Source organism: Armigeres subalbatus, chromosome 1, assembly GCF_024139115.2.
Source record: "Armigeres subalbatus isolate Guangzhou_Male chromosome 1, GZ_Asu_2, whole genome shotgun sequence".
NCBI classification, from domain to species: Eukaryota; Metazoa; Arthropoda; class Insecta; order Diptera; family Culicidae; genus Armigeres; species Armigeres subalbatus.
The window spans coordinates 83,327,502-83,338,973 of NC_085139.1; the positions used below are offsets into that span (position 1 = coordinate 83,327,502).

Below are 11,472 nucleotides of genomic sequence, written 5' to 3' on the forward strand. Positions count from 1 at the left end.
ACTGAGTGTAACAGAGTGAAAAACTTGCACAAAATTTCAAACCTTACACCTGATACGTGCCATTTGCTTTTGTGTATGTATGTGTGTCTTTTATCTCTTCATAGCTCACTGTCTATAGCCGCCGCAAGTACAGATCATCACCCGACATTTTTCCACCCACTCACCCACCGGGAAAGCCTGTTGCGTATGCGCGTTTGATCGTTCACACTTCCCCGGATGGGAATGCCATTCTTCTCGGTCAGTTTCTTTACTCTATTCTCCGTCTACCTTCTGTTGGGAAATCTGTGGCTGTGGTGCGCGTGTTGGTCGACTCCTTCCAATGTAGACGACTAATTTTAGCAGACCGCGCAAGAGATTTTCTCGGTCCGCCAGCCAACAACCGGCGACACAGGCCTCCGCCAAACACAAAAGCCAGGGGACCTATGCTAAAAAAGGCAACCAGACACGGCCGCGATCGAGCCGAATGCGAACACCGGTCAGATCGTACGAGTATGGGTGCGAACGGGCGCACCAATTCTAGGCGATCGACACCAATCCACCCCGATCGGGATCCGGACAGGTCAACCGAGCGGCTCGGAAGCAGCTGTACTTATCATCGCCGGTGCTCTACAGCAATCAGTCGCTCAGGAGCTTCGGCCAAGTAAAGTCGCTCTAGTTAAAAACCCAACCACCGAAGCATCATGGTAAGGAGATTTGGCAATCCCTCTAAGTGATCACGAATATCTCCTTCGGGAGAATTAGGAGGGCGTAGTTCGAGATAATTATGGCGCTGCTGTGAAAATTGGATTCCTGTAATTTTTGAAACGAAGATCTTTTGATTGATCCCTGGTGATTCAGTGACCCAATTGCGGATTATGATAACGGTGTTATGGATGGCGATGGTTGATTGAGCAATGAAGATTTGAGTTTAAAGTGCACGTGTCATAAAAGGTTAAGAAAATAAAAACGTTAAAGGATCGATTAAGTTAAATAAGATCCAAGTGAAGGAAGCATGCTAATGGACATCTCTTGAGGACGTTTATAGTTCCACATTTTAGGAATAACTTACCAGCAAGAACTTTAATGGCCAGTGTGTTGGGAGTAAATTTGACAGCATACATTAGATGGATTACGTCATAGAACTTAATGCAATAGCTTAACTATCGACCACTGAAGTGTTAACTTGCTAAGTTTGAAGAATTGAAGCAAGGTTGCATCATCAACCGAGGAATGGATCATAAGTGATTTTGTTATTGATTAATTTAAGAACATTAGCAATTTCATATGAATTCTGTTATGAAGTTAGTTACTTCAACCAATAATTAATGAAAGAATCTTCGAAGCTCGACATATCCTGACTTCAATTCAAATTTCAATTAATTGCTATTCTCTGTGATATAAATCTTCAAATCTCTACGTAGCCGGTGGAGAAAACATTCTCACTTGCAGATTTCTATAAATAGTTCGCTTTTCACCAAATCCAAACAGTGATGTCTATCTTACCAGTGAGGTGTTTGTCGGTGGTTACGTAAAAATCTATATTCTACATTCACGCACCAACCGAGCGCCGCCAGCACATATAGGTCGTGAAAATCTTGATCTCTAAAAATAGACACCTTTGCCATCCTACCGTTGCCGTTGATCATGTCGACTCGTTTGGCTACCGTTCAGCAGGGATTAATCAAGATCGATATAACGTAGGCCAACAAGATGGAATCTAAAGCAGCATCGTTAGTTTGGAGATTTTGGCACATCGGCAGATGACTAATGGTGTGATGTGATGTTTTTCTTTTCTTCTGCCCACCTTGCAGTCTGAGAAGAAGGAAAAGAAGACCAAGAAGAAGGCCTCCTCCAAGGAAGAGACTCCCGCCGATACCCCAGCACCAGAAACCCCGGCGGCACCTACCCCCTCGGATTCCGGCTCTCAGCGAGGATCCACCCGTGGCTCGTCCTCCCGCAAAGCCAAGAAGGCCCCATCCTCCGTCTTCGTCCTCTTCTCCCAGAAGCAGATCGCCGAATTCAAGGAGGTAAGTTCTTACAACAAACGCCTGTCCTTCATAACAAATTCTTCATAGCTCGACATTTTTTCCTCTCATGCCACAGGCTTTCCAGCTAATGGACAACGACAAGGATGGTGTGATCGGCAAGAACGATCTGCGCTCGACCTTCGATGCCCTGGGTAAACTGGTTTCCGATAAGGAATTGGACGAAATGCTTGGCGAAGCACAGGGCCCACTCAACTTCACCCAGCTGCTGACGCTGTTCGCCAACCGCATGTCCGGTGGTGGCCAGGATGACGATGATGTCGTCATCAATGCATTCAAGGCCTTCGACATGAACGGCAAGATCGATGGCGAGAAGTTCCGTTACGCACTGACCCATTGGGGCGCGGACAAGTTCACCGACGACGAGGTTGACGATGCCTTCGACCAGATGATCATCGACGATAAGGGCTTCATCGACACCGCTGCCCTGATCGGAATGCTCACCGGCACCGAAGAGGGAGAGGAAGAATAAACTCCTCGCTTCCTCCTTCCACATCCTTTCACCTCCCCCTCTGTTTAATCTTTTAAACAACCTTTTTCTATTTATTTTAACAACAACTTATCTTGTATAAAAAAAGAAAAACAACATCTACAAAAAGAACAAGCAGTGACAACAACAACAATACGGAGAACATCTTCATGTTAATCACAATTCCATTTGCTTAAATCATCTGATTCTAAATTATAATTTTTATTTTCTTATGATAAGACATGATTTTTAAGCTATAAGAAGAATAAAGTTATATAGAAAAAAAACTGGAAAAAAATCTATAAAAATAAAGTGAAAAAAAGTGCAAAAGAACTCTCGTACCGAGGAGTAAAAACTTACAAACACGTTTGCGTCTTTTTTAAAGTGTCACAGCAGGGTAGCTCAGTCAAATCACTTTGCAAATCAGGAAGAAATGCGTTTAGAAGACTAGCGATTAGATAAATGAGCTTCTGATGTCTGTTTCTAATTGGGAAAAATACACTGGCACGAGTGAAAGAAGTACCGGCATTTCAAGGAGGAAACAAAAATTTAATCACTTTTCATCTTTGGAAGTGTTGATGATGAATAGAATCTCAATTGCAATCAGCCAGAATAGTGAAATACTCACTTTGCTGGGAAAAGAATGCAAATTTTATTTTTATTAACTTATAGCAGACCCGACGAACTTCGTTTCGCCTAAAATTGATTTACTCTCTGATTAGTTCTCGTGTAATGCAGAAATTGCTGTTTCATTTGTATGGGAGCCCCCCTTTCCAAAGGAGGGAGCGGTCTCGAACCATCTTAAGAACCTTCCCCGGCCCCAAAAACCTCTGCATACAAATTTTCACGTCAATCGGTTCAGTAGTTTCCGAGTCTATAAGGTTCAGACAGACAGAAATTCATTTTTATGTATATAGAAGAAGAAGAAGATAGAAGGAGAAGATTCAAGATTCATTCATTCACTTTGTGGAATTTTCAGAAGGTTGTTACTATTCCTGACAAAACCACCTGCTTGCTACATTGCCGCTACAAGCAAAACTATGGTTATAAATAAGACAAATTACAATAGCACGACATAGTCTATGGGGCTGTTGAAAAATCACGTTTGTTACATTTGTATATTTTATTGATTATATTTCTAGTCTAGGAAACGACAGCAAAGACTGGGATTGCATTTTGGCCCACCATTCTAAAACGGCAACATTTTCCGTAATAATCTGTTTCATTGGAGCTGCATCATGCATTTTTAGGTGATTACGTTTAAATTTTAGCAAAACTATATCGCAATAATAATTTTTGGACCTGCGTTGAAAATGATACCCCTGCCGGGAATATCTACAGTGATGTTCTTGGATGAACAGACATCCCACCCTTTATGGCTCCCCAGATCTAAGCAATTTCATCCCCGCGACGGCGACAACTAGTTGCCATGATTTTACCGAAATTGCAGTCGCGATAGAATTAGGGTAAGACGGTATAATATGCCCCCCCTAAGGCAACTCCTCGATAACTTTTTACTTTTCAACGCAATTTATGCAAACTTTGTGTTATTTGGTAGTCCAGGAAGTCGCAAATGCATTGCCCGTAAGTAGTCATATATAAATATTACAGATAACACGTAATAGAACTTTTTTGAAAACTCGTAAAAAATGGATTTCAAAAAGTGCCTGGGCAATACGCCCCACCTTAACCAAAGACGTTTCATAGCCCTTCATTAGTGTTTTATCAATCACATAATAAAAAGGTTACAAATTCTTATGTGCTTGACAGTAAAAAACCAACATAAGTCCATTTAAGCAGGTTGGAATTACATTTCAATATTGTCCATACAATTTGGAAGCAACTGATGCAAGCTCGCCGCGCTTGTGTCCAATTGGTAAGGGCATATTGTCCTGCCTACACTGGGGCGTTTTGACCAGTGAAACATGTTTTTGGAAAACGTTACATTTATGAAGATGGAAGCAATTTTATATTATATTAACCACTGAGAAAAGTTATTTTGTTGCCCAACTAAGTGTTCCAGTGCAAGTTTTGCGGACAGTATGCTAGCGTCGCTCCAGAATGTTGAGCAAACAAACATTAAAAGTTACATCAAAACTGTGACTTTTTGTATTTTGCAAATATTTTCATTATGTAATACAAAAATACTCCCATATTCACATAGGATGATGGTTTTACAAATATTTATAGGTACCAACTGAATTTGACCCTTAGTTAGTTATAGTTTTCTAGAAATCAAAGGGGGGCGTTTTGGCCAGGTGGGGCGCATTATACCGTCTTACCCTACGCCGTGATTGTCGCGTCACGTGTGTTCGGGGGAACCTTTGACTTTTTGCCTTTCTCGTATATTTCTGGTACCTAATCGTGTTTCATGGTGGTTGGCCATGCGTCTCCTCGACAACAGTGTCATGCAATATTGCATGCAGCAACTTATACATGCATCAGAAATTGCGTGCAACATGCGCGAGATATGATGCACGGTCAGCCAAAGAAACTCATTGTTTCAAATAAACAACCTATGATATAATTAAATTACATTTTGAACATGTCTTCCTGATGACGACACCAACGAATATGTTCTCTCAAATACGTCTACTAGAGTGGGGTATCATGATCATTTTTTCAAATCCATGTTTTTCGGCACCATATGGGGTTCCAAACAACGGGTCCACGACGTTAGGCATAAGTACGTTAGGCATAATGTACGTTAGGCATAATGGACGTTTGGCATAATTCTGCCTTCTTTATGTCATAGGCTGTTCTTTGGGTCATTTTATGCCTAACGTCCATTATGCCTAACGTACATTTTGCCTAACGTCCGTTATGCCTAACGTACCCCCAAACAACTGTGCAAAAGTTGGGCGCGATTGGCTGCATCCTCGCTTTCCGCTACTAAATATAGTTATTTTTAGCAGTGTACTGGTTTCCGACGGGTCAGGGGGGGGGGGGGGGTGGTATAATCTATATTGTGTGGCAGTGAAATGGTACTGGGTTTTAATTATGGAAAGTCCAATCCAATAGATTTGAAAGTATCGAAGTAGACTTTATATGAACGATAAGCATATGCGGTATTTCGAAAAATTTCGTTTCAGGTGGTTCGAAACGAAATTCCGCGGAATTTCGCGGAATTTGAGCATGGCGAAATCTGATTTCTTGATTTCGTTTCGTTTCGTAAAATTACAAAAATTTCGCTAGAAAAAACTAGCTTCTAACGAAATTTAACGGAATTCCGCGGAATTTCGAAACAAATTTAAACTTAAACCATACTTTATATTATCGAAAATTTTGGCTGTGCCGCTGAACAAAATCGTTAAATTGTTTTCAAAACTTTAGGTTATACATTTTTTTTTCTATTAACGCTTACTACGTAATTTCATTCTTAATCGACAAATACGTAAGTAGTTTTCTTCTATAAAACGTTTTCAGTGTTTCCATGATTTAATTTTTTTGATATTTTTTCAAACTATTTGCACAATATGAATGCGGAATCGATAGTGTTGCTGCTGGTCATGGGATGGCAGCTAGTCCGAGAGAACGCGAAGTGAAAAAAATCTACCTCGCGTAGCAGAAATTTGTTAAACCAGTCCATCCTAAATTGACTACAAGCATGTGACCAGCATCGTTATTGGTCATGAATTGGAAATTCCGAAGCAAGTATACAATAAGAATAACTTTTTTGTATCCCAAGAATATTATTTAATTGGTGAGCTGTGCATATTTGCTGTTTCTCGGCCAATCATGATTAGCAACTATGATGTGTACATTTGCACAATATGTGAGGAACATTGCAGATTTGTGGGCATGTCTAGAACTTTGCAAACAAAAATCCAGAGCGGGTTGGAAGATCATTGAAATTGCTCAGAATTTTTTACTTATGATTGCTTTCAGCACATACTGACCATAACAGCTGTTCTCATATGCCAAGGACACACACAATAGCTAAGTTTGTCGAGCCGATTGTATATAAGACTATAATGGGTCTGCGAAATTCAATCTGAAATACATATCTTTGTGCATTTTAGAAAGGTGCACAGGATTCTTCTAGTGAGCAAATGTATGCTATATATGTGGACGAAGAATTAGAAGAAATAAATTTTGGCAGATACGCCCTTTCAAATGTTGATCTAGTAATATCAATTCTATATCTGCGTATACGCCTTACAGATGTGGATACATAATTAAGTATCCCACTAAATAAAAAAATAATCTAAGCATTCTTTTTAAAATTTTGACAAAGTCAATACTGTAAAACCGCGCTGACAAGACAATATGAAGTATGCTTCAGCAAAATTACATAATTCTTAGGTGAACTAAGGTATTAAATGAAATTTGAATTCGTATATGAAAAATCCCACAATTTCTTTATTTTTATGAATTCATTTGAAAGCGACGCAAATGCTGGGGTATTGCCTTATCGCCAATGGTATATGCGGCGAGAATGTGACGATTTATCATAAATTGCCTCTTCAGTTATTATAACTCTTTTGGTCGCAAAACAGTTATTGGACTTCATTAGAGTGGAATCAGAATTGCTTACATAATGTAAAACCAATTTAATGAAAATTCCGCGGAGAAAAAATAAAAATTTCGTTTCGTTTCGAAAAATTTCGAATTAAATGAACCTTGATTTCGTATCGTTTCGAAGTCTCGAAAGAAATCTATATTTCGTTTCGTTTCGATCCGAATCAACATAGACATTTTAAATTTCGTTTCGTTTCGTTTCGTTAGGAAAAAGTGTGTTATCGCATACCCTTAATGAACGACAACGGAGAGCCACCAAAATATCAATCAAAGCAATCGTGGCAATTCGCAGTCAGTCAAATACATGTGGTGAACCATCGCAGACAGCAGTGATAGTTTTCCAGCAGACTCCCGCTTGCCTATTCCCACAATAAGCTCCATATATATATATATATATATATATATATATATACATATATATATATATATATATATATATATATATATATATATATACATATAAGTTAAGTTACGGGGCCTCGGAGCAGCGTTTTTAAAAAAGATAACTACCTTCACCTAACACGATTGAACACAGAATGAATTTTATTTATTAATTAAGCTTACATCAAACCTTAATGAGTTGCACTGATTGCCTGACCTAGCTAAAAGTAAGTTTTGTTTATGTCCGCACTTCCGTCGTCCGATTGGTAGGTTGTTGCTAACGTCCTCTATTTGCTGGTCTCATCATTCGGGTTATCGTACTTTGGACTCATGCTATGCGTTCTGGTGGAGACTTAGGCTGCGAGGAAACTTGATGATGGTGGCGTAATTCTTGACGTTGGTGTCCGTTGTAACTACTCCCCCTTCAAGACCGATTCGTCCCGAATTGGTAATGGTGTCCACATTTGATGTGTCAAGGATTCGAGGTGCAGAATGTTTGTCTGGGTTTGAAGTTGTTCTGCCCAGCATTTTGATAAGGATGAAAATGATGGTGGCTATTACTGAAATGAAACTGATAGTTGAAAAACCCACACTAGTGTAGGTGTGAATTAAGCTCTTGTGTTGGAGATTTGCAATCTGTTGTCGGCTGTGAAGATGCAGTTCATGTAGTTTTTTGATAGTCATATCTGGCTCGAGGGAAAATTGCTCGATTTTGATTCCATCCAATGGGATAATAGTTTGGTGTGGTTTATAGCTGTACGCTGAATTGCTGTATGTACAGTTATTTAGGGTCACTGCCTTTTAAGATCCTTGTAGTTTTTGGTGGGTTTGGTGAATGAGCAATTACCTGGGATTCCTCTGAGTATCTTGGAAAAGCAATCATCTTGAGATACATCCGCTAAGTTATCCTTATCGCATAAAGCGTTTTGTCCTACAGTACGGCATTCCGATTTGAGTAGAAAAGTCTTGTTGAGTCCGATGAGTGCAGATGATGAGGGCAATTCGATGATTCTTCCGTCGATTGGTATGGGCTCCATAAGGATTCGATTGAAAATAGTAGATTCTAACTGTGGAATAAAGATTATGAAGTATAACTTTTGGTTCCTAAATACCGAGCTAATCCCTAACATTTCATAAATTTGATCAGTGCTTTGAAAGGTAATGTTATGACTCTCGAGTTTTTCTCTAATAAGGCTAAGTTCTGATTTTCCTAAAATGTTTTTAGAAATTACGTTAAGGTTTGCTAATTGAGAAGTTTCAAAAATAGACTCTAGCTCTTTTTCTATTTGCTCTAATTGGTAAGTTTTTTTGAATGTTTGGATGAGAAAAGATACGTGATTAATTCCTGTGTTATTATTGATGCCCCGTTTAATATTTATAAGTTCTCTGGTTATAATAGTTTGTTGGTCATTAAATGTTTTTATCATTTTATTTATCTGATTCTCGAATTTCCTGTTTAACCTAATCTGAAGATTGTTTTGAGATATTAAACTATTTCCACTAACTTTCAGATTCTGGATTTCTTGGTCTATTTTTACAAGGTCATTATCATCAAGGTTACCTGTTAACAATTTAATACTTGACCCTAGCAAGTTAAATGCTCCTCTTTTTAATCTCCTATGGGGCAGTAAGTTTTCATAGAGCCTCAAAATGTCATCAAATTTGTTGGATAGCAAAATAGTCAAATCTTTGAAGGTGTCGAAATGCGTGAGTCCTCGTATAATCTTGTCGATGTTATCCAACAACTTTTGGTATTGGTCGAGATCTATTTCATGATATAGTCTGTCTTGTCCTTTGGTTATGAAACAATGTCCTGTTGTTATTGTCAGCAGTCCTGGGTTTGTCGATAAGTCCTGTATGTGAAGCGTATGCTGCTGGGAATTAGCAGTAAGGACAAGGCCAATCATCACAAGCAAGGTAGATTCCATGTTCGCCTAAAATATAAAGAAATGTTAGTTCAAAATTCTTCTTATGTTGGTTTTATGTAACTTGCGGTTCATGTCGTCGTTAAATGTTTTGGTATCACCATTTGCGACATGTACTGCAGAGTATCTCACATTTGTCTTATCCTTGATACCTTGTACTCTATGAAAAACTCTATCATTTTCGTCTAGTTTAGGTTCGTTTTCGCGGTGTTTGTTTCTTTGGTCTAAATTGGCTTTCTGAGTTTTCGTAAGCTCTAACGTTACGTCATCATATAGTTTATTCCTTTTTACGATCATTTCTTCAATGTTAAGAGGTCTAACGTCTTGCTCTTTAACGCCGAAGAAAATTTCTCTAGGTTTGAGTTTTGTTGCCGAGTGGATGGTTTCATTGTATAGAGTACAAGCTATCATGAATTTTTCTTTTTGTGAGAGGTCTTCGTGTCGACCTTTAATACATCTGAATATTTCAGCTAGTGTCGAATGAAATCTTTCGACTATTCCGTTCGTTTCGCTGTGGTTGGAAGGGGTAAAATACATTTGAATTTCTAGATCATCCATAAGTCCTCTTACCTCTATAGACTTTAACGCGGGTTCGTTATCACAGACGATCAGTTGTGGTTTTCCGTGCAAACTGATAAACTTCAATAACGCCTTTCGAACGTCTTGGATTGTTCTTGATTTAATCGGGATGATTACTCCAAATCTTGATAATTTGTCTACGATTGTCAGGAAAAGGTCTGGTTGTGCAATAAAGATATCTACATGGATAATCTCTAAGGGCCGTTTTGGAAATGGAGTTTCTCCTAGTTTGATTTGATAAGGTTTCCTCTCGTATTTGTTTTTACTACATGTTTCGCATAACTTGATAAACTGCCTAATTTTGATTTTCATTTTTGGGAAGAAGTATTTGCGTGAAATTTGTTTATGATTCTCCCAAATACCTCTATGGGAAGCCTCGTGAATTTTTCGAATAATTAAATTTTGATCTTCTTCCGTTCTAAGATCTTGTAAAATTATTTGCGAGATTCGAACCTTCAAACTTTTGGTGTGACCAAAATGGTTCCTATAAACTGTCTGTAAACTCATAATAAGTGGCTCTGGGCAATGTATGCAATTAATTTTTACCGGGTTACAATATTCTTTCAAGATGCGAGTTATCAATCCTATTCCAAAATGTAATCGTGTAATAGTTCTCCTAAATACGCGTGGAAAAACCTCTTCAAGTTGTTCGTCATCAATTTCTCATATCTTTAAAATTATTTGATTTGAAAAATGATTGATAGGTTTTAGAGTCATTGGAATGTACTCACTATCGTCATTTTCGGCAGAGTGTCTGGTCGAATCGGATGAACTATCATCGCTGTCAACTTCATTTACATTAATCTCGTGGGGGATACGAGACAATGCATCAGCGACTACGTTCTGCTTGCCTGGTTTATATCTCACCTCAAAATCAAATTCACGGAGATCTACCATCCATTTCAAAACTTTATTGTTAGGGTTCTTCAAATGTAGACCATACGTCAAAGGCTTGTGGTCAGTATAAAGAACAAACTTCCGGCCAAATATGTAAGGCCTGAAATATTTACATCCCCAGTGTGCTCTCTTAAAATATTGTCCATCACTCTTTGAAAGGTTGATGGAGCGTTTTTTAAGCCAAACGGCATTCTCACAAACTCGTAGTGTCCATGCTCGACACTAAATGCAGTTTTGGGAATATCTTCATTATTGACTTCGATCTGGTGAAATCCAGAGGCGAGATCCAATGTAGAAAAATACATGCACCTTCCTAACTTGTCTAAAATATCTGATATATTAGGTATAGGATAGCGATCTTCGACAGTCTTGTCATTCAACTTTCTATAGTCTATGAAAAGTCTTCACTTTTGCTTTCCTGATGCGTCTATTTTTTTTGGTACCACCCAAACAGGTGACGACCATGGGCTGTCGGAGTGTCTGATAATTCCCTGTTCCAACATATCGAAAATTTGTCTTTGTACCTCTTCCTTGTGACAGAAAGGATACATATAAGATTTGGAATAAACAGGATTATCATCCTTGGTTTTGATTTGATGTTTGATTGCGCTAGTAAATGTTAAAGGGGTTTTTTCTTGATGGAAAATAGATTCATATTTATCAATAATTTTCAATA

At 38.6% G+C, this 11,472-nt stretch overlaps 1 protein-coding gene across 1 annotated transcript; it reads left to right on the forward strand.

Annotated features, from left to right (window-relative positions):
• Window positions 1-524: 524 nt before the first annotated feature.
• On the forward strand, window positions 525-2,856 carry LOC134227609 (myosin regulatory light chain 2-like). Its single transcript, XM_062709220.1, has 3 exons — window positions 525-683; window positions 1,791-2,006; window positions 2,083-2,856. The coding sequence occupies exons 1-3, from the start codon at window positions 681-683 to the stop codon at window positions 2,494-2,496; spliced, it is 633 nt and encodes a 210-aa protein (XP_062565204.1). The 5' UTR covers window positions 525-680; the 3' UTR covers window positions 2,497-2,856.
• Window positions 2,857-11,472: the final 8,616 nt, after the last annotated feature.

Coding starts and splice junctions, on each gene's coding strand:
- LOC134227609 (XM_062709220.1), top strand. Junction 2,007..2,082: donor AGATCGCCGAATTCAAGGAG/GTAAGTTCTTAC, acceptor CTCATGCCACAG/GCTTTCCAGCTAATGGACAA.